This window comes from Podarcis gaigeae (assembly GCF_964106915.1).
Source record: "Podarcis gaigeae genome assembly, chromosome: 12".
In the NCBI taxonomy this organism is placed as follows: domain Eukaryota; kingdom Metazoa; phylum Chordata; class Lepidosauria; order Squamata; family Lacertidae; genus Podarcis; species Podarcis gaigeae.
In genome coordinates, this window is record NC_139688.1 from 14,505,070 (window position 1) to 14,529,198 (window position 24,129).

Sequence of the window (24,129 nt, forward strand, 5' to 3'; positions counted from 1 at the left end):
AAGTTCATAAAGGGTCTGTCCCAAACTGATGTGCTTCAGGATGCTAAATGCCCAGCTTGGGTTTGTATTAATGTAGCTGTTGCATTGAGGAATCAGAAAAAGAAGTAGAACCCATTCCAATGGGCTATCATTAGGAACAATCCAGTTTGTTTGGGGTAGCACCTTTCATCAAGGAGATATGGCAGGATAAGAAAATAATTCAGAGAATGGCAAGAAACAAAGTTCTAAGGAAAGACTGGAGGAACTTGTTACACCTTTTAATGTTAGGTATGTTTTTTTTGTATGTTCTTTTTATGGCTCTTTTGTGGCTGTCAGTGAGTGCATGAATCAACTTTCTGCTTTCTCTCCCGAAAACAGAGAGGTAATTTCAAAAAGTGACAGCACTTTTTGAAAAACAGCAACTGTGATGTAGGTGCAGGGATGGAAAGGAAACCAAAGAAATAAAATGCATGCTATATTTGCTAGAACTTGAAGAGCTCCCAGAATGCATGAGAAATGATGACAGAACTTGCTAAGGAGACAGTCCCTAAAGACGATTCCCAATGATGCTTTCCTGCAGCAGTAAACACAGGCCGAAGTAGGAAGGTACTCACTCCACATCCCACCCCCAAAATTCCCAAAATGTATTCTGCACAGGCTCAGATGGCCAATGGAAGGCCACCAGTTACAGGTAAGCAACCTGCTTTGGTGGGAGGGGTGGACTTCTGCTTTCCCCCAATCTAAAAACTATAGCAACATTAATTCCATTGCAGACAAAATTGGTTCCCAGTAGACTAGATCTGGTCTCATAAGAAGCATGCTGCAATGTGGAGCAAAAGAGAAATAGAATGACTACAAGGGAGATGTTTCTTTGTGGATGTCCTTTTGCTAGATTGGCATCTGCTTCTGCCTACAAGGCCTCAAACCAGGGATGGGAAAACTATGGCTCTCCAATGTTGTTGGATGACAACTTTTTGACCATTGGGCCATGCTGGTTTGGGCAGATGGGAGTAAGAGTTCAACATCATCTGGAAAGCCACAAATTCCCCACTCCTATTGTAGGTACCATTTGCCAACTATTGTAGACCTATCGTAGGTACCATTTGCCAACTAAGACAAATGGAATATTTTCACTGGCATGTGAAGATGTAAACCTGTGAATGTGCATGCAGTAGCTGGGGGAGACTATTACAGAAACCTTTTTAAAGATTCAGAATGTCATATATATGCTATCAGAATAAGTCAGTAGGAGTACCTATCTATACTGGTGATTGCATTACCTTTCAGAAAATATTACTCGGTTATTAATAACGGTATGTGAAATACCATATTAAAAATTAAGACATTTCTTACTTAACAGTTACATTCGATGAAAGATTTTGGTGCTGATCAAGCATGCCTCATGTGAATCGACCGATGTTTGCATAGTGATTTAATGTAAAGATCTGGATGCCATTCAAAAGAGCTTTTTTAAAAATATATATACAAAAGATAACTCAGGGATCTAAGCCATATTTAAAGCAATGTACAAAAAATACTTTAGCATTTAAAAGTGTTTCTTCACAATTCTTACAAAAATGAATGTACAATTTGATTTTGTCTTTAAAGATTACCTATGGAAGCAGTCCCATGACAAGGAAGCACAAAGCAAAGCGGCGTGGTTTTCCCACTCAAGGCAAAACACTGCACAGTTAAGTCATTTGGCTCTCAGGAGGGGTATATTCATCTTCTTCACTGTTTCCTTAGTATATATAAATAGTTCCATGGTCAAGGACTTAATATTTCATCCAAAACATGCATAGCCGTTTCATAGAGGGTTCTGAAAACAAGAGCAGGGAGCAGCTGTGTAAGTTACACAAATGACTGGCAAATGAGGGGTTTTCCATTAACTAAAACATCTGCTTACTATGACATTTCTGATACTCTTATGCAAAAGTATGGATGTCAGATTAAAATTAATTGCTTCACAGCACTATGAACTGGCTTTTGTACTGATTAGATTTAAAACAAAAAAAAATCCTTCCAGTAGCACCTTAAAGACCAACTAAGTTAGTTCTTGGTATGAGCTTTCGTGTGCATGCACACTTCTTCAGATACACATGTGCATGCACACGAAAGCTCATACCAAGAACTGACTTAGTTGGTCTTTAAGGTGCTACTGGAAGGAATTTTTTGTTTTGTTTTGACTATGGCAGACCAACACGGCTACCTATCTGTAACTGATTAGATTTATATCTCCTAGTCAAGGCCCCATCCTGGTGATCTTCCTATGCAGCAGTATAAGGTTTTCTATACTGAAGAGCTTATTAGGAGAGCATTGAGCTTCAAACAAAAGTACTCTGTCTCATATCCCCATTTCACACTCTTGAGTACACTGTAATAAGAAAGAAACTTGCACAAGATGCTAACGGAAACAAGCCATGTTACCTTTGATGGATTCCTAAGATTTTAGAAATTTGATGCATTCTCACAATGAGAAAGATACTGGGGGTAAAGTTCTCAAAGTCTTTATTAGCTAGCTCCAAGTATTAAGAACATTGAGAGACGTGGCTAAGTGTATCCATTTGCAAATGGCATTAGCTGGAATCTTTTAAAGAATTAAGTAACATACTGATCACTGAATCAAAAACCACTGATGCATTCTATGTATTTGATCTCATCTTGCATGACCTAATAAGTTCAATATACATGAAGTATGGAGCTTTGCTGCTAACATATAGTTGCATGTGTTGTTCAAAAACTAAACAAAAAAAAAAAAACCCTTTAGAATTGCAAGAAAAAACTGAAAAGCATTTCTTTCTTTCTTTCCATGCTCCGTGTGGGCCTCAAATAACTTATTACTCAACAAGACAGCTCAGTCGGGAGAGGACTAGATTCTGAATCTTAGAGTCATCAGTTCAAGCCCCACATTGTGCAAAAAGATTCATGCATTGCAGAGGGCTGGACTAGATGACCCTCGTGGTCCCTTCTAACTTTGCAATTCTATTATGATACATAAGGCCAATGAGAAGATAAAATCTAAACTGCTTAAGACCAGACTGCTTCATATGGTTTTATGTACTATTATTGCAGATGTTCTGATATTTCTAATGAATAGTGGTATATCAATATTTTTGCAAATAAAATAACACATTACACACGAGCACTATTATATATCTTTTCTACAAAGCAGAACGTAAACATTCCACCAAAGGTTTACCTTTCCATGCTGCTATCATCTTCCTTGATAATCTCGCTGTACGATGTTAACTTCCTCTGAAGGGCAGATGCTATATCCTTTATGTATGATGGCCTATGCTTACCTGCTGAAAAACATGATTATGAAAACTAGTGAGCCTTACTGAGAAACAGAAATAGGTGGAACAGAAAAGGGAACAGAAACATTCCCCTAAGGTGTAAAAGTAAATCCACTAATCATGGCTGCACTAAAAGAATCCTTTCAAGCTAGCCATGAATTCAATTGCCTTTTTGAACAGAGGCAATAATTTGTTCTGGAAATCAAATAGCATTTTGTGAAAAATAAATACTACAAGGTATTTGCATTTATACAGAATCTGAAGTTTTCAGTAAGTGTTAGATCTTTGCCGCCCAAAAGAAACCTATTCGGGAAAATGCTAGCGATTTGGTTTTTTACCCGTTCTCCAGTAATTTCTAGCATAGAATTTCCCCTTTAACCCCCCCCCCACACATTCAGAGTTCATGTTTTCATTCAGCTATCTATGACCTCAAACTCTCTCTTCTGGTTAGTCACAGTTAGGATTTTTACCCCAATATGAATCACTCAACATTTACGGTTGTTAAACCTCATTCTCCAATTTAACACCTATTCAAGCTAGCTTGCAGAGATTCCCTTGCAGCATTTCGCAGTCTGCTTGTGTTTCCAACATCTCGGATAATTTGACATCAAATGCAAACTTGGTTACTTCCCTGCTCACCCAACTTCAAATCATTTTTAACAAGTTAAGTGGCCTTGATCCCTATACAGATCCTTAGGAGAGTCATACTTAATCTCCCTCTCTTAGGAGAACCAGTTTACTTCCAACGCCTGCTTCTTGATCTTTTACTAGCAAGCTTTAACTAGCAAGCTTATTCTAAAGTCTTTGATGAGGGGTTGTCAAAAGCAATTCGGGAGTCCAGAGATTGGAATTAAACTTGTGCAACTTTCAATGATTTCAAAGTCTTGTTTTCACTCACCTTTAATTAAAGCAACAATGTACACAGTTGCTGCAATGCTGACAATCCCTTCAATTTCTTCAGACTCAATGGACTCTGTTAACTCCTTTAGAAAAGATCTAAGAATGAACGGAATATGCATTAAATATACAAGTAAAGAGGGGGAAAAACAATAGCTTTCAGAGTTCTTAGGTTTAAGATCCTGTGCAAAACTCTTAATAACTTCAAGGTACTGTTACCAAATCCATTGCTGTCACTTCACCCTCCCCAGGAACCTCAGAACAGCTACTTCCTTTCTCCACCTTCAACCCAGTTTTCCCCCCTCCCTCCTACCTCAAACTTTCCACTGCAGCCTCTCTAGGCAGACCATAGCCCTAATCCCTTTCCAAGTTAACTCACTCCGTTCCAGTGTATCTGGGTGAGGAGGTGGGCAAATAGGACAAAACACCACATCTCCATTCTTAGCATTACAATAATAGAATTCTCGAGTTGGAAGGGGCCATGAGGATCGACTAGTCCAACCCCCTGCAGTGCAGGGATCTTTTTGCCCAACGTGAACTCTCGACTCTGAGATTAAGAGTCTCATGCTCTACCTACTGAGCTCTCCCACTGCTACCAAATGTACAATTCCTGACAATTTTCTTAAAATGCACAAGCATTTAGAAACATAAAGTCACCAACCTAGTAGAACTAAATAGTCATATATATAGTTAGAGGGAGAATCCTTCTAGATGTAACCCACTGTGATGGAAACATAAGTAAAGATGACAACATCCTTTGTATAATTCAGCAACTCATGTCTTATACAAAACTGCCTGTGAACTACACCCTATCTGGGTGAGGGAAACCAAGTACAATCATATTCAGCTTCTCATGTTGCATTTGAAAGTGAAAATGGCAAAATATTCAGTCTTCTAGGAGTAACGCACCACTGCCACCCAATACATGCTCACACTTTTCTTACTAGGAAATAGTTCTCATGAGAAAGGAAGTGCATTTCAACCCCAAGCTAAACTGATGACAAAGTATGGTTTCAGCAGCAATGGTTACAAGAAAGATAGATTTTAGATTCAAGGACTGTATGTGGCAAAAATGGTAGTTTCAAATGCAACAAGTTCCTGATCCCTGGAAACTGAACAGTTCAATATGAGCTCTAAAACTGTGTTTTTTAGATTAATGTTGTCAAATACAGAAAGAAGTACAGTATATGAATAGAAGTAAGTACATGAATAATTAAACAGGTTCTTAGTAAATAGATTTCCAGGTTAAATCAAGTATAACAGACTAGGGCATGTCATTTTAGAGGGAGAACCTTAATTTTTGCAAATTTCTTCGGTGAGTGGTCTTAAAACTGACTGTCCGTCATTCTGCTCCAATACATATACTTGAGAAACTGAAGCAACTTGGAAGAGTCTTTGTTCATCCATTTTGTTCAAGGAAATGCATAGTAGATTAGGCTTCAACTAGATAGCTTAAAGCCCAGGATGGGGTGGAGTGAAAATAACAGTAGCTTGCTTCAAGATAAAGGCACTGACTGGAGAACAGCTTGTCACTTACTGTCAAGGCAGATTACAGATAGGTAGCCGTGTTGGTCTGCCATAGTCAAAACAAAAAAAATCCTTCCAGTAGCACCTTAAAGACCAACTAAGTTAGTTCTTGGTATGAGCTTTCATGTGCATGCACACTTCTTCAGATACACACACAGTGTATCTGAAGAAGTGTGCATGTACACGAAAGCTCATACCAAGAACTAACTTTAGTTGGTCTTTAAGGTGCTACTGGAAGGAATTTTTTTGTTTTGTCAAGGCAGAGACCACCATGTGGGGGAGGAGAGTTCTAAGGAGGTGGGGTCTTCTTTCCTCTCTCTGATACAGCTGTTAAGCCAAGGAACACAGCCCAATTGCCTGGGGTTGGTGCATTTTGATGTGGGCAACTGCATGTATCCCGAGTAGTGATGACCAAATATGTATATTTAAAGTAGAACCCATTTTCCTGGATTTTTTTTTAATTTTTATTTTTTAAATGTAGGGTGGATCAACATTGCAGGCCTAAAATAGCTCTGTTTGTATTATGTTTGAAGAGTGGTAAAACTAGTCTTCAACATACTAGTGCTAAATTAAGGTTCCAATAAAAAAGAAAGTATAACTAAATGCATTCAGGCTGCCATTATAAAGTGTAGGTCTGAAGGAGCTCTTACCAATCTGTAAAATAAAGGAAGAAAGAACAAAAAGCCTAGCATAAAAGTTGGCTGATAAGACATGGAGATCTGCCAGTGGATATTAACTGCCTTTGTATCTACAAGGAATTAAAGCTTGGCTCCAGTTCATACTTACCCCATCAGCTCTCTCTTTCGCACGCTCATGTAAAGCACTGCCATCAGCAGCCCACATCACACTCAAGGGTTCAACTGTGTGGTACAGGGGAGGAAGGTGCACTTGCTCCTCCGCAATGTGGGCAGGAGTACAAGCAGTGATGCAAGAAGAAATGGGGCTATCTGCTTTGCCGCATGCATTTGGGAGGGTGGGGATAGGAAGAACTTACCTGACCACATTTGCTGACTTGTTCACTATTGCCATCAAAATACTTGAAAGTGGGGGGAGGTCTGAAAAAGACTTAGGTGGAGTTAGCTCTTCTGGAGTGGACGCCTAAAGTGGAAGAAACCCAAAGAGACTCTATTCAGGCAAACTGGAAGTGAATACACAGCAGGCAAAGAATTTTGATACTTTAAGTTTATGTAATATTCAACCAGAACCGGAACAGCCAGAAAAAGAATTACTAGACGTCTACAATTAGGATTTTAAAAAAGGAAAGCTGACAGGCGGAAGGAGCATTCAGCTCCTATTGTCTCGTTACTTGATACCATTATTGAGGCAAAGCATAGAGCCAGCCAATTCTAGCTCAGCCCCTTGCCATGAGTAGTCCTAGAATGTGTACTGGAGATCTTATTTAAATTAAAAAAAATATACAGTGGAACATGTGCATGCAGAATACCACCTAATAACAAAAGTGCAGTTTTTCTAAGGATTAGGAAGCCAATCCATTTTATGAGTGAATGAGAGGTCATGAGAAATGGCTTTGGAAACTGCCATCCCCTTGACAAAAGCAGCACTTGCTACATGACATTATCTCAAACAATACATTAGCAATTGTTGTGGCTTTGATAGGGGAATGCACACTAAGCTGTAACAGCTCTGAAAGGTCTGTTGCACCTGCTGGCATTCAGAGCAGTGTGAAGGTTGACAGTGGCTTAATAGTAAATTTAGGGGTCATAACTAACGGGGAACAGATGGCATGGTGCTTTCTCATTGGGTAGGAATGAGGGGTGTGTGTCCACTGACCAGCTTGAGGTCTGAACTGGCAGCTATCACTTGAAAATCTCATTCAAAGTACCATTACCAAGTCCTTCAGTTCTGTGTCCTTGACACAGCCCTTACTAAAGTGTGACTCTTCCAAGCATGCTTTTGCCATTCGGTTGAGTGAATTCCACATTTGAATGAACAATGATTAAGTGAGGAAAAAAGTATGCATAGGAGTGTGTAATTGTTTTAGAGCTTTTCTAGCACTCATCATCAACGCAGTTACATTATTATTATTATTTGGCTCGTGTCCTCACAGATCTGCAACTTAACAACAATGAAGCTGCCTTTTCTTGGGGACTTTAGGCTAGGGCCTGGAGAACGGTATGAAATCACATGACAGCTCGTATGAAGCTCAGATCTGGCCTGTAAGCTGTCGTAGATAGGAAACAACTTGGAAGCCATACAATTCATTAGCCACTCTGAGCTCAACCATGAAACTACTACTACTACTACTACTACTACTACTACTACTGCTACTACTACTACTACTAATAATTTATTATTTCTATGAAAATGAAATGAAAACAAATTGTGCAGCTCTGAACAGACAGCTGGACTAGATGTGATGTTTCTAGAATTAGCCTTCACTCTACTGGTGTCCCAAGAATTTGCTTAGGTAGTATCCTTTGTATGCTTGAAAACTGCCCGAACACCCCTCAGAATATTTTCCCAAAGCCTTGGTTATTCATAGGTCCTTGAGAAACTGGATCTAATACCAGTAAACATGTCACAGAAGAGCTGAGGCTCGGTATATACCCTGGCTGGGCTCCCTGATTGGGGTCCACACCAAACAAAGGGAATGGTAATTGTCAGGATTTCTTGCACAGAAGAGAACAAGGTGGATAACCATTCTTCCTCCCCGCTCCCCAATATATGTCTGGCAAGACATTTATTTCAGATAATTTTGAGCTGCTAAAAAATATCTAAGTGGTATACAAAAACACAACACAGAAAACCTAAGTCTGTATAATAAAAACAAATGCAAAAAAAAAACACACCCAGTAAAACATTATTCTAAGAAACAAAGACAGAAATTCAGCAGCTGTGCTCCTCATCCAAGAAGCTAACTGTGATAGCTTTAAGATTTCTGGTGCAGCCTATGTCTCATTTCTTTCTTCTGAGGGGGAAGCACAGAGCAACAGACGGCAAAAGCTAATCAGAAGATACAGTTTAAAATGCTTCTTTCATGGTTGTTAGCAAAGAACCAGGAGGGAAGATACTGGTCCCCATGTCTCACCTTACAAAAGGTCACTGACAGCATCAAAGTAATAATAGGGACCAAGCATTCCTTTAGCCTTTCAGTTTTGCAGAACGTTCTACATTTTGCTCACTGTAATTTAGCGTGACGGATTACTGCCATGAGACCCTTCAGGCTGAATTTCAATTCCCATAAGAATGATAGTGAGACATGAAGCATTTCTAATAACCTTGAGGCCAAAATCTTTGACATGTAGACCAGTGGTGGTTCCCCACTTACAGCAGACAGCAGCTGCAAGTCTGGAAAGTATTCCACACCACTCTCTCCTTTTCTTCCCATCACTGCTGCTGCCACCTTTATACTTCGTGCTTTAGGTATTGGTCAAGGTGGGCAGAGCCACTTAGAACTCACATTTTCAGTTCAGGTAGAATCAATGCTTGTTAGAAGTCCCCCTCATCCCCGAACAATCTATCCAGCTTTTCTGAGTGGAAATGAACACATGTGGGCTTGAACATATTTTAAAGGCTCTTAGGAAGCAGAGTCCATGGAAAACAGATACTCCTAGCATGCTTCATAGTAGCAGTAGCTAACCCTGTGGTACACTCTACATTAGTTTGGACTATAGCTCCCATAATTCCTGACTCTAATGGCTGATGCAAGCTACAACATCTGGAGAGTCACAGATTAGTCACCACTCTCGACCATCAACTGTATATAAGATGGGGGGGGGGAGTAGCATTATTCAAGATAAATGAAAGGTAGTTTGTTAACTGGCACTAGATTTTTGTCGTTATATCAAAACTCTTCCAAAAACTGAAGACAAGCCAGTTTTTCCAACAATAATAAATTTATGGTAAAGTTATTAGACAATAAAAATGAACCACAGTTTTATAGCTGTAATAAAAAGTGCAACAGCAAGCAATTTATATTCACAAGAATAAGATCTTGGATTTATGGTGACATTCTTTTTATAAAATACACTGAGTATACAAGTTAGTACAAAAAATATATCTCAGCACCAATTCACTAATAAACCTGTGCATGATCACTTGATACCTCCCTTTCCCTTCATGCTTACAGAGCATTTTCAGAAAGAAAGCAAAACAAAGCCTTGTACCTTGTGTTGCAAGGTGTAGCCTGTCTCGACTACCGTTGCAGCGAGCAGAGAGGAAAGGACTCCATGGTGAACAGCTGGACAAGTCAAAGCACAACACTGAACCACATGTACAAATTCTCGAAGAGGCTCCTGAACAGAATGAATGAACTAGAACAAATAAAAAATAGTTTTATATTATATTATAATTATGTTTATTTATATTCACATATTCCCCAGACTGGAACACAAAAGACAGTGTACACAAATTAAAATACAAATAAAATACAGAAGACATAAAAATATATAGCAGGTAATACAGTAGTTAAAAAGTAATTAAAATGCAGATAGTAAAAAAAGCACATCACTATTTAAAAACCTGTTGGAATAAAACAGTCTTGGAACTGTTGGAACTTGCCAGCAGAACAAGAGGGTCATTCTAGCTTCTCTAGGATGGGAGTTCCAGAGTCTGAGAGCACTCTACCAAACATCCCTGTGAGGGTGGCAGAATCAAGAGAAGGGCCTCCCCTAAAGGTGTTAGAACGCGGGCGGGTTTGCATGGCAGAATGCGGTCCTGGGCCTAAGCTTTAGAAGTCAGGCTTTAGAAGTCATAAACAGCCCTTTGAATAAACAGATTTAGATTTCTCAAGGATAACAATTTCAGAGAGAACAGGAGTTTAATCATTTGGGCATAGCTGCACAACTTAGAGCAGAGAAAATCTTCATGTAAGTCGCAGCAGCTTAAAAACATGTACCCAGTAAGAGCAGTCTACAAAGAGCATTGAAGGTGAACTGCCTACTTTCATGTGGAAGAGGGAACAAGTCTCGCACCCAGTTCCAGCCAGCCCATGCAAGCAGTGCAGCATCACTAGATCGTTTGAGAAAGTGGAGGATGGAAGGAAGTACATGCACTTTCCCATGTTAGTACTATGACACAAATCTTAGAATAGTAAAATTAATTAAAGTGCTCCAATTCTTTGCTGCTTAGAAACAACCCAAAGCGTGATCAACAGCCCAGTTCCAACAGTCTGTGCAGAATTATTTTTCCAATATAAAGAGTGTTAAAAGGCTCAAGAAGAAACAGGGTCATGGATCCTTATGAAACTGAAACTACGAATTAATGCTGACAAAGGGATTAAACAACCTCACTGCGAAATGGAAATATAGGAGTCAAGTAGCAGTGAAAGTGGAGGTAACACATTTCTGGCAAGGAAACAGCTTTGGAATAGTGGCATGCAAAGCTTGAAGACACTACTTAAGCTAGTCCATCATCCTTTCACACTTGTACCAGCACTGAATTTCAGGCAAGCCCTTCATCAGACACAGGGGAGAAATCATGGCACCAACGTCTATGAAAGCTATTGAAAAGCCTGCTATGAAAATTAATGACCACTTTGTCCCTTCATCAAGCAGCAATTTTGCTTGCCTGGGCAGATTGTTGGTATATATAAAATGTATACTGTTACTTCTTCCTTTTAACTGGTGTGTTTCTCTGCATTTCTTTTTATTTGCAATGACCTCTTGCCTTTCATTGCCTTTCTTAAAAAGTTGGTTTAAGAATAAAAGTAGGCATCAAAGGGACACACATTTCCTTGCTATAGAGAAAAATCAATACCCCATATTTCTTTGGAGGCTATTCTCCCAAGTTATGGTATCTATACTCTTTCGTGAGCAACAGCCATGCCTGGCCAATACAGCTGTGATTGTCAAACGGAAAAGTGTTCACATCACCTTAAAGGTTTCACTCCCCAATAATTGTAGATAGAATAAGTCATTCATTTGGCAAGAAACAAGCTGGCAAACTTCATATGCAACAAATACCTGGATTCCTTCTTCACGCTGTCTTCTGAGTCTCAGTGCCATACATTCCAGAATCTTCTGGAACATCTTCTGAACATTGTCAAGAAGCTCTTCCCAGTCACTGCTATCAGTAGTATTATGGGCTAAAGAAGCTTCAACCATCTCTCTCAGGATACCAAGTATCATTGGAATGCAGACATAGCCTCTGTCTAAGCAAAGAAAAAACGAATTAACTATCAGAATTCAGATTTTAAGCTATGCCACCCCATATAACTATCATCTGTCTGTATGTCTGTCTGTCTGTCTGTCTGTCTGTCTAGATCTATCTATCTATCTATCTATCTATCTATCTATCTATCTATCTATCAGCCAATTAATTCCTATGATCTTTCAATATTTATTGATTTAATTTATTTATTTATTTATTGCATATATATCTCACACCTTTTTCTCCAAGGCACTCAAGGTGGGGTATATGGTTCTGGCCTTCTCCCATTTAATCCCTACAACAACCCTGTGAGATACTATGTTAGGTTGAGAGGCAGTGACCTGCTCAAGGTCGCCCAGAAAGCTTCATAGTATCCAGGGAGCCTGTGGCACAATGAGTCAGTGTATCTGGCTGTTAACCAGAAGGTTGGTGGTTTGAGCCCATCCAGGGACAGCTGTGGGCAGAATTTCTGCATTGCAGGGGGTTGTACTAGAAGGCTCTCAGGATCCCTTCCAACTCTTCAATTCTACGATTCTATGGCTGAATGGGTATTTGAACCTTGGCTTCCTAGGTCCTACTCAGACATTCTAACCACTAAACTACATCAATGTTACAGGCATTCCCCACCAGTTTAGCTCCTATATGAAGTTACAGCACCCTATGCACACTCTTTTATTGCAAGGTAGCAAAACAGGATTTGACCTATATCCCCATCATGTCTCTTTCCACCCATGCCATGAATGCTATGTATCCTACCTGGTTTCTTGCACATGTGCACACAGAATGCCTGTTCATCCAGAAACAAAGGCAGCCAAAGTCTACTCAAGAATAGGCTTTCTTAGCCTGAAACAAAGGGCTGCCCAAGTGTCAACTTAATGATATATTCAGAAGAGCATATAGTGAAGCTGCCAATTATGTGCATCAACATTGTGGAGGCTGCTGCATAGACACTGTGGACATCATAATAATAAAAGACAGAAGTGAGGAGCCTCAGGGTTGGAGAATGACTGTGGCTCTCCAAGCCTCATCTCTGGCACTCAGAATCTGTCTCCCTAGGCCATATGTCCTCAGTGGCCTGGCCAAGCATTTTTGCCCAACTGAAAAGTGTCCATGAACTCAGATAAAAGCTCTCGCTTAGAGAGGGGCATGTGAGTGGGTGCAGAAACTAGCCTACTGTACCAAAGGTAAAATTGACATTTGTTGCTCTGCCTACCACTGACCCGTGGTCCATGGAAGGCTGTCCAGAAGGCAATGCGGTTTTCAGACTGAAAAAGGACCCCCATTTCTAATACAGGAGAGGAACTGTTTTGGCTCTATGGCTTTACGATCCAATTAATGCACTCAGAAAAGCAGGTATTTTGGTGAAGTGGTTAAAAGAGCAACATCTTACTAGGTATATCCTGTAGGGTAATCACTGAACTGTGATTTTAGTATCTGTGCTGGATTTGCTTTGTTCTCTGCATCAGAGACACGTCACTGCTGTCTAACTGCTTGCACAATATGCAGTTCAGGCCCACCTCTGGAACTAGTACTTTCTAGAACTAACAGCATTTATAAAATTCATTTTAGTATCAACAGCTGGATTGCACAGTCATTATATAACTTATTTGTTATTACTGCGTACAGAAACCTACTTGTACCAACATTGGCATTAGCTTACTACAATTTATACCATTTGGACAGAATCCAGTATTGTACAAGAAAAATGATGTGAAGCCCCACTATATGAATTGGACTTCTCTCCTTCCTCTTGCAGCGCCCCAAAGAAGATTGTGAGGGTTGCGTGGAAGAGGAGAGGAAGGTAAAGTTCTACTTGTCCACAGATGGCATCGGATGCAACCCTTATAAATATGTATTTTATTACACAATACATGTTTTTTCCAATGTTGCTAATTTTCTCTTCTCTGGGATCTACTTTGTATGTTAACCTTGAATATTGGGGGGGGGGGTGTATACACAACGTTTAAAGTACAGAGTTTCATAAATTTTAATTTTGGAAATGTGGCATCCTTGTCATGTTCTAAAGGTTGTCCTTGTCATATTCTAATGGGCCAAACAATGTATCTTAACCACACAAAATAAAAGGCAGCATTAATTAGCCAGAAACATACCTGTGTGTATGATGACTATGATCAAGTTCAAAAGGTGTGCTTGAAATTCTGAATCACCAAGGCCAACAGCTATAACATCTTTGCAAACTGTCAGGTAATTCTACATATGAAAAGTTGAAATATATTAAAATTTTTGTGAATGACCAGTACTTAATATTTAGATGCAGTTATTAAGCTTCTGTTGAGATTAAAGCATGCTTGAGATTAGGAAATGGATGACAAGTTGTTACCAAGCTAGGAAATACAAAGTTTAATTTTTAAAATTTCTGTTTAAACATTTTTGTCTTTTTAAAAAAAAAAAATCCAGTATTCCCTAATGTCAGCTCATTTTTGAAAGTTTTAATCCAAAAAAAGAGTTAATAGGCTCTTGCTATTGGATCAACTTTTATAGGTGAATAAACAAACTTTACAGTGCTACTCTTCAAGCAGAATAACTGGAGGGCAGTTATTTTATAGACATGGGGAGTTTATTTATTCATCCCATTAGCTAATATTATAATTACATGTTTTTTAAGAAGCCAGACTCATGTTTTATCACACATTTCCTAAGGAAAAAAGCAGAAGAGTGCTTTGAAGGATTTAGCATCTACTGTACAGTCCTTTGTTCCACTGGCTGTTACTAGCACAACGCTTGAGGAACTCACCCTTGTAAAAACCAAAAATGAATGACAAAATGATCCTGCAATTGGTATCAGACATCAAACCACAGTTAAGGAAGCTTAGCTATGATTTATCAGCATCTGATCTGACATCTCATGGTCTGAAAGCCAGTCAGCAAAGCAGAGTCTAAGGCCATGGTTTGAACAAGTTTCTGTACAAATTGACAAACCATAGGCATGGCAGGTAGTCTACCTCTTAAGGCTGTTGTGCCACATAAACAAGAGCACAGAGCTAAGGAAGAGAAGAGTAAGTGAAGCAACTGTGAGTATCTTGGAAGAGTGAGATAAAAATATAATGAAGTAAAAGGAAACAAATCATAGGTGATCAAACCATAGGTGAGCACAAGCAGGACTAAATTATGGATTGCACCTGTGTTTCTCTGGTGTGAGGTCTGAATTGAGCCAGTGTGAGGTACTGCACTAATTCAAAATACATGAGAAAAACCCCACAACATGCGCATACATTTTACCTGAACCACCAGCTGAGAGGTTTCACTGGGCTGCTCTGTGTTGCCTTCCTGTTCATCTATTTCAAAAGCAGGCAGAATGCTACTTTCTATCCAAGCTCCTGCTTTCTCCAAAGCTGACAGGTACTCCTGCCCTTCAGAGGCAAACTGTTAAGATGAAAACAGAAGCACACAAATATGTGATGTAATATATTCAGATTTTGAGAGCTATTGCTGTTCAAATGCAGAGCAACTCTTACATGACAGTACCTTATATTGAAGATGTATATTTAATCTGCAATACAGACTGAAGGCTCTCAGTGCAGTTGCAGGGTAAAAGGGAGGCCTTGCATCAGATCCTCTACTAGAAGAGCTTAGAACATCCTGAAATGTAAAAATCATACTTAGGAAGAAAACAAGAGATTTTGAGGAGTGGAGGATATTTACAACTACAGGTAATTCACATCTTATGCGGGGGTTACATTCCTGGCCATCACACACATAAGCAAAATAGTGTGAAGCTAGAATGATCTCCAGAACTGACAACATGAACCACAAACCAATACAAAAGAGGCTAATTGTTCATTCCATTGAGAAAATTACACTAGGCAACCTAGCTACCCAATTCTGATGATGCGCTGGATGCTCACCCTCAAATAAAATGTTAATCCATACACCTGAAGTAAACGACCAGTATCGCCCATCTGGCATATTGCCACATTGCCCACTTTAACCTAGTTTAAGTGTCGCTCCAGCAAGCATATATTAGCATGCATTGCATCATCCTGTTCAAATTGCTCCATTTTATTACAGAGCTTGCACAATAAGAGACAAAAAGGCTTGTGCTTGTGAGGAAATACAGACACATCACTGTAGTCAAGGTCTTTCTCATGGTAGTTCCTGTATTAAGTAATCTGCACAATCCTGCTGCTCCTTGCAAATGCAAAGTTCCAGGTTGGAGCAAATATAGAAGAACAGAAGTATAATTATCATATATCATTTATCTTTTGGGAATCTTTGACCATTATTATCAAGCAGTGTTAATCTGAACTGACATAGTCTGATAACACTATGTATGCATTCTGAACAGAGATGAAGATTTTTACATCAATTTGACCCACAATAAAAGATGAACTCTTAGGCAACATATGAAGGCTACATTTTGTTGGAATAAGTTGCTTCAAAGGTTTACTGGATGATTATGGAGCAGAGAAAGATATCCACAAGGCAGATAACAGCAGAAAACCTTATATGTTACTTGCGGGCATTAATTCGGATTGCCATACAATATTGTGGGAGAGTGAAATCTAACCTTTGCAGCTTCAAGAGCTTTCAAAAGATGGTCCAGCTTCTCTTTGGGGAGTGACAGGAGACATTCCCGATTCATGTAATGAGTCAGCAAATACTCCATATAATCAAGCGCCAATTCTGGTTTCGACTCATGTGTCTCCTGGATACGTACTCGCCGTTCAGAAGTGCCATTACTCTAAATACAAAGAGAAAAGAGCTCCTTTATATTTTAACAGTAGGAAGAAGTCATTTTAAAATGTTAACTAAAGCAATGATCCATCTACAAAAGGTGCATAAGGCAATGCATTCAAAGCCCAACTTTTTTTAAAGTATAATTTTTATTATTTTCTTTTTTAACACAGTACAGTATTTCAAACATTACATTAACAATATGCTCTTTGCTCTGCCGAGTTTCAAAGCCAGACTTTTAACACACCTCTCTTCCAACTGGTTCAGCAGTTATCCAATCACAGATTAATTCAAGAATGTGTCCCACTTTCCCCCAACGACACAGACAGTCAAGCAGGGAAGAGTATTGGTTTTCAGTGGCACCATTTTCCAGATTCTTCAGTTTAGAGACCACACCACAACTAGAAACAAATGCAAACACGGCACGTTAGCCATTTAAGTACATAAGGTTACCTCAAAAGCCTACACAACTTTTCAACATGCCTATGGATCAAAATATCCATACTAGAATCAAATCTGCATGGCACACAGTTGACAGGAAAAGTTTCTATCCACATTTGCAACTATAACTAAATATATAAATACCTGAATGTAGGAATAGCAGCAGGAGTCATGAAAGATGCAAGGACAATTATTGGTGACACACAACGATCATCCTAGGTTGAAACAAAGAACAGTCTAATAAGGAATTTCTAAACATTTGGTAAACAAGGCACTTACAAAGAGAACCAAATGGTGCCCCTCCATTTTCACAGCAAGTTCCTAATTCATTAAGATTCTCAAAAAGTCAGGTCAAGAATTATTAAGCCTGATTCATATTGGTACATCTTGTATACTTGACTGCCACAAGTTTGGTCTGCCTAGACTGTGCTACAAATATAAACTAGCAATGCTGTTAGATCTTATGTACATTTGGCTTGCATATGTTTACTGTTGTACTTCCCAGTGCATTTTTTACAGTTTTGAACAGCACTGAATAAAACGAATCTCTGATCATTGAGATCTATGAATGACAAAGATTCCATATGAATACATTTATATATAAAAAAACTGAAAGAGCATCCATGCATTTAAAGTTACAGCAACGTTATGATTTAATGTTTTAGAGCAAATACAGAGGCAGACCAATAACAACACATTTGCAAAATTTCCAACCCTTTCTCTTATCTACAGGATGTTGGATGCATGTACTGCAGTTCTTCAATCTAATGATCTGTTATGAACCACCCTAGGATCCCTGGATGAATGGTGGTATGCAAATGTAATTCATAATAGTAATAATAATTATTACAATGAGGATGAACTGATTGTCTTGTACTTCACAGAATTCTCTTATTCCTACTGTATTCCCTCTACACAAAAACCCAAGCAAGTTCCTTCTTTCTGTTTTTAATACCTTTGCATTCTTTCCCCTATACCTGGTGAGGGACAAGGGGCCACAGAATAAAGCTTGTGAGATAAGTGTTACTGTGAGTTGGAGTTCAAGGGGGCTCTTCTGTTTGTAATTGTACCCTTTCCACAAACAGAATGAAACCTTTGCATCCAATCAATCTATAGGAATTTTAAGTGTACCTCACAGGAGAACTTACCTTAAATACTTTTAAATATTCAGATAGCACAGAAGCAAATTTTCGGACAATATGGTTTTTGGCTCCTTCGTTGCGATTAAGTGGTTTTTGAATGCTTCTCCACAGAATTACAATTATTTCAAGTAAGCCTGCCATGCAAGGTATGTCATCAACTGACAACACATTATGTGGCACCTGAAATGTAAACATGTGAGGATTATTATGCAATTTCTCTTGCACAGTACATCTCAAATTAGGCTTATAGGCTTTAGAAAAAAATGGAATGGGCCTTCTTGAACTCATGTGTATGTTAATACAACGGATGTTGTCAGGAATTTTAGAAAGAAAGCAATTTTAGAAGTTTGCCATTATCTGAGAGGGCCAGTGTTCCAGGAATCAAGGGGGAAATGAACATTAACTGGTTTTTTTCTTAGATCATGTAATAATACCCATTGAAAACTAACATCCTAGAATCTAGATTCAAGAATCTAGAATCTAGATCAGAAACAAGATGAGGACCCTGAAAAATGAATGCGGGGACAGGTAGAGCAAGGGAAACCAGCATTTCAAAGCAAGCCTTTCCAGAGACTGCAAAAGAAAGTCTAAAGAAAACACAGTAATAGTAATAGTAATAGTAGTAGTAATAATAATAATAATAATAATAATAATAATAATAATAATAATAATAATATATACCCCATCCATTTGGCTGGGTTTCCCCAGCCACTCTGGGCAGCTCCCAACCCAAGTAATACTTCTTATGAATTTATTTTTTACTTTAGAAAATGCCAAGACCAGTGGTGGCCAAACTTGGCCCTCCAGATGTTTTGGGACTACAATTCCCATCATCCCTGACCACTTGTTCTGTTAGTTAGGGATGATGGGAGTTGTAGTCCCAAAACATCTGGAGGGCCAGGTTTGGTCTCCACTGGCCTAGATGAATATACAAACATTGTAGCAGTTTATGGGTTAGTAATTTAGCTGCCAGAAATTTAGCTGCTAAAACGAAATTATAGTTTAAATCTGGTTCAGGTGCTGACAGTCCAAGTAATAATCAATATGGTACAGAGTGAACACACCTCACACAGGCCTGGTTCCACACTAAGGCAAACATAGCCTACTGGGAGAGAGTGTGCTGGCTCCTAGATAGGAACTTGCAGCTGCTTTGCTCCTTTTTGGTCTGTCCTACTAACCAGTTTTCTAGGTTTGGACAACACACTAAGCCAAACCTTGGTTTAGCAGCTGTACTGCAACTGGGGAACATCACATCCCACATCAAGCACCCAGGAACACTCTTGGTAGGTGAAACGGTGAAGAGTTGTCCTCTATATTTTGTCACAAAGAGCAAGACAGAAGAAAGGCTCAGGTCCCAAGTAAAATCCCTGGCTGGGAGCATCCTGTCTGAAACCATGGAAAGCCACTACTGGTCGGTGTAGACAATGCTGATCCAAGTACATAGACCACTTCTTATTCTCCTAATTAGCATTTTTATCTTAGAAACTTTGTGTTGCATTCTTACACTCATGTTCTCTTTTTCACTGTCTTCATCATCGCTGTCAGATGCTTTTAATCCCTGCCGGATACAGGCGTTCAAACAGCTCTGAATGGTAAGCATCAATTTAGCTAAAATTAAAGAACAAAGTGTGCAATTGTGAAAGATAGTGTGAAACAGGAACAATTTAAAGTAGTGGGCAGCAAAGCAGTCAACCGAATCATTACTTACATTCAAAAAAAGAGTAAATTTAAACATTTAAAGTCTTCAATGTAAACAAGAGATAAAAATAAAAACAGTTTAATGATAAAATACGGTGCTGCTTAGAGCTTAATATTTTATTCATTATATTTCTTGCTAGTGTTTTTAATTGATTTGTAAATGGCCTAGAGCATCTTCATGGCTATATATTTTAATATAAAATAAAAATAAATTATTTAAATGTGGCTGAAGTTAACACCCTGTATCACTCAATGGCTATGCACTGAGGAGGGAGTTAAGTACGATCTCCATTTAAAAATAAATAAGCCAAGTAGATACATAATGCATGCATATAAAAGGCAGCAATAAGAATAAAAACCCCATATAGGTCTCTCTCTCCCTTCCCGGCATTTATAATTTGGCACAGAATTCTTCAGAAGCAGCTACTGGCCTACGAGCATTTACAGTAAGAGCTACTACACAATACTTTTGCTCATAGATTCTTTATTATAAACCAAGCCATTAGCTCTCCAGAACTTTACCTATGTTGGTTGGGCTGGTGTACTCATAAGCATACTGGTAGAACTTTCTAGCCGCTGCTGGGTTCATTTGGATTAGTGTGACACAGCGCTCACACCACACTTCTTCCGGTTGATCGATGGGCATGAAAGAGCTGAACAGGAGATTTACTATGCGCCTGGACACAGGCCGTGAATCAATCTCAAGGCGAGTTAAGAGATGCTCTATAGGACAGATTTTCCAGAACTGATTTGTGAGGAGCAGGGCAGTGTGGAGGTGAGGAAGGCGAAGAAAAAGAAAAAAGTTATCATGATTACATTATCTAATAATCCCATTTTGCCTTTTTTTACATGATGCTTTTTCCAAAACCTCTATTCAAAACATTCCTTTACAAATCCCCCCCTGGATCATCACAGCCTCAACCTTTCAGCATTTCTGCTAGTCAATACTATTATTATTTCTTACTTGTCCTTTACCATAAAGGTTACAAATTGTTCCCACAAACCTATGCAGGCTCCAACAATGTAAAAAGACAATGTTAAAATCAACTAGCCCTCTTCCAACTTGTCCTTGTCCTGTATCACACCTTGTTATCTACCTCTGTCTGCATCCAGATAAGGCTTCTGGGAACAGAATGCCACATCTTTATTGTGGCAGTTCCGGGCACACTACTGGGGTTAAAAACAGAGCAGGGAGCAGAAGATCTTATGCATGCAGTTATTGTACACACACTGGTCTCAACACACTTGCATGAGTATGAAAATGCTTTTTTGCAGCAGGTTGAAATTGGGAAACCTGTAAAGTTTCTTTTTTAAAAAAAAATGTATTCAATAAAGATTTATTTAAAAAAAAAAAGAAATTGGGAAACCTGTATCACAGCTGAACAGCTATTTGGATACTTCTTCCCTTTTCTCTCTTCTCTCTTCCCTCTTCTCAGCACCGTTAGGAATGGGCCATGGGCCTGTTCTTCCTCCCACAGGTGCAGAAGTGCCAACAGAGAGACTCCATTTATCTAAGCAAGACTATGGATGCTAAAGTAGAAACAGGTTCCAAATCCAGGGTCAGGAGAGCTTGCAAATAATTGCAATCACTTCTCTGACCAGAGGTAAGAGCAGAAAGGAAGAGCTCAAGGCTCATTCCTGATCTTGCCACACATAAAGAGCAAGTAGCAATGGTCAAATTAGCCTAGAAGTCAGCAGTGCTTTAAAAAGGTACTAACATCTGAACACACTTGTAAGGAACATGGCCAGCTTTCAATTGACACATTGACAGACCCTTTACTCTGCTTACTGAATTATGTAAAATATGCCACCTTCTATCAAGAAGCAGCATTATATATTATAATGTGTGGCCTGAGTAAATAGAATGATAAGGAAAATTTGGATTAGAAAACTAGTATAAGGAGCCCAGTATAAGGAGCCCAGCACTGGGTTTATACAGTTATAAATTGAACATTAACTTTATAATGATTAGCAGGTTCAAATAAATTTAATGAATTCAAATAAATCAACTGAAAATTAAATATTATTATATATTATACTGTTTAAATAATAATTAAAAGAATATAAATTGCATCAATCCAGTGTATTATACAGCCTTATAAATGTGAAAACTTTATAATTTTGGAATCTTGCAAGTGGGGAAGGGAATCAAATGGCACATTGCTTAACCATTACTTATAAGTATGCATAGCAACGTGTGCCTGAAAAATAAACTCTTATTTTTTCAAATATCAGTGTGAGTTTATCAGTACATGTGCAAGGATTGTCTGTTTTTCCCCTTATAAAAATCCAAGTCCTCATCATCATATGTATATTCCAGCAAATGCACACCCCAAAAAAATCAACGAAAGAGCTGACACAATAGAAATACTTTTCTAAGTCCCCACACCCAGAGGCTTCTATTAGTTTCATTGTAAACAACATAGGAATAAACAACGTAGGAATAAAGCACTCAAAAGATCACAGACATACGATGATATTATTGACCATAGATCTTCTGATCCGATTTGATTCTAAACTAATATCTTCATATTTCCTAAAAGCTGTTGGAATACAGTTGTCCCTCCTGGTTCTATTTCTTCCTAAACAATTCAGCAACATCCCAGCTCTTGGTATCCAGTTAATGCCCAGTTGAGTTCTCACATCTTTTCCAATTAGGGGCAGTTTATTTTTGCAGCTACAAAGTACCAATAATTTGTAACTTATGTTTAAAAATAATCAGGAAATAACAGAATACATCTGCTGGACATACAATCAAGATAACTGCCAGAAAAACTGCAAAAAAGAAACCAGCATTTTAAAGGCACTGATTAGTTTAAAATACAACAATAGTAAATAGTTGGGAGTGAAGTGTTAATAGGTTACCTGCACCCCTATTCTTTTAGGATTGTTGCAGTACTGATGAATGTACATCTTTCAGAATAAATTGCCTACTTCTATGCAGCCTGTCTGCAGCCTAGCAAACCTAATTTATCCTACCTTAGCAGCCTTGACAGACTTAATTTTCAGCAACATATCAACGAAAGCCACTCTAACTTTCTCCGAATTGTCATGGAGATTGTATTTCAGGGCTGGCAGGAGCTGTTCCAATAATGGGTGGGTGAGTACGTTGTCCAAAATTATAGGCAAGCACTGCAAGAGAGAAAAGAAAAAGACCAATAAAAGGTTATCACAAGAAAGCAGGGAATACAGAACTGAAACTATTCTAATTGCTAACCACATGCAGCTTAGAGAACTGGCTCTGGAAAATGACAAAAAGCAAGGAAACACGTTTTATTAAAACATGCCATTTAAATGCAAAGTGGTATATGTTGTGCATATAAAAATTGTCCTATTAATATTCCTTCTAGGGATGTGCTGCTGAACTGGAACAAAGACAGCAAATATATTTATGCAGAATAGAAGCATTTAAAAGGCTTGGTACATCTACTGATGTTTTTATTCCACTTTAAGGTATGATTAGGTTAGCAAACATTTCTGCTCTAGAGAACTTTACTATTACAGCATTGTTCTAGTTATTAAGATTGTGTTCTCATTCCAATCAGAAGTACCCTGTTTTAACAAGCTCATCACTAATCAGCAGCATGATCTTTTCATGCCAACTATTTCAAAGCTTATTTTTAAAAGGGAATAGCATTGGGAACTACTGTCTTGTCGCCTGCTCTTCAGCCCAGCAGCCTCTCCTCTGGGCCCTGCCTTTTCCCAGGCCACTTTTTCCTGGCTGCCAAGCTGCCTTTCTCCACACAGCTGAGCAGTGTGTGTTGTGGGGGTAGGTGGAGTAGAGGAGCTCTGAGAGGAAATTCAAACCTGCCCTTTACACACTGCTCAGTGGCAGGGTGGAGGGAACGGCTGAGCCTTGCATCAAATTGCCCACAAAAGAAGAGATCGCTCCAAAACCACTCAACGCATTTCTGAGTTGCGCATTGAGAAAAGCCAACTTTTTCAGCAAGCAAAATGAAAGCAAAACAGTGTGCTTAATCAATTTTTAAACTATCCTGCATTGAAAGATCCCTGGACACAATGAAACACAAATGAAAACCACAAAAATTCAACGGCACATTAAAATCATGCTGCTGTAACATTTAAGAAAGAATTATATCGATCCATCACTAAAGTAAAGCAAGAAAACAAACAAAAATGACCCCAAACACCTCCATCTGTCCCAAATAACTTCACAAGTAATTCTAAGTAGAGCACATTAAAATGGTCTAAAAGTAAGGTTATGAGAACATGGGTTACTGTGGCTAAGTCATTCCTGATCCAGGAATGGCTACCACAGAGGCCACATGGGCCTGTCTGCAGTGACAATGTCAATCAAGCAGTACCCCCAAGCTAAGAACCTG

At 38.8% G+C, this 24,129-nt stretch overlaps 1 protein-coding gene across 6 annotated transcripts in view; it reads right to left on the reverse strand.

Moving 5' to 3' along the window:
* Positions 1 to 1,396: 1,396 nt before the first annotated feature.
* Positions 1,397 to 24,129, reverse strand: part of NCAPG2 (non-SMC condensin II complex subunit G2) — a 36,175-nt gene continuing 13,442 nt past the window's right edge. For 5 of the 6 annotated variants that reach the window (XM_083704649.1, XM_083704650.1, XM_083704651.1 and 2 more), the window contains exons 13-28: positions 22,766 to 22,918; positions 20,309 to 20,531; positions 19,593 to 19,696; positions 18,095 to 18,268; positions 17,091 to 17,161; positions 16,753 to 16,906; positions 16,339 to 16,512; positions 15,297 to 15,410; positions 15,051 to 15,194; positions 13,922 to 14,021; positions 11,624 to 11,811; positions 9,827 to 9,973; positions 6,694 to 6,797; positions 4,174 to 4,271; positions 3,179 to 3,284; positions 1,397 to 1,798 (exon numbers count right to left, since the gene is read on the reverse strand). In XM_083704649.1, coding sequence (XP_083560775.1) covers positions 1,747 to 1,798; positions 3,179 to 3,284; positions 4,174 to 4,271; positions 6,694 to 6,797; positions 9,827 to 9,973; positions 11,624 to 11,811; positions 13,922 to 14,021; positions 15,051 to 15,194; positions 15,297 to 15,410; positions 16,339 to 16,512; positions 16,753 to 16,906; positions 17,091 to 17,161; positions 18,095 to 18,268; positions 19,593 to 19,696; positions 20,309 to 20,531; positions 22,766 to 22,918 — 2,106 coding nt within the window. In that variant the 3' untranslated portion in view covers positions 1,397 to 1,746. The remainder of the gene's footprint in view (positions 1,799 to 3,178; positions 3,285 to 4,173; positions 4,272 to 6,693; positions 6,798 to 9,826; positions 9,974 to 11,623; positions 11,812 to 13,921; positions 14,022 to 15,050; positions 15,195 to 15,296; positions 15,411 to 16,338; positions 16,513 to 16,752; positions 16,907 to 17,090; positions 17,162 to 18,094; positions 18,269 to 19,592; positions 19,697 to 20,308; positions 20,532 to 22,765; positions 22,919 to 24,129) is intronic. The other variant, XM_083704654.1, reaches the window with a different exon arrangement.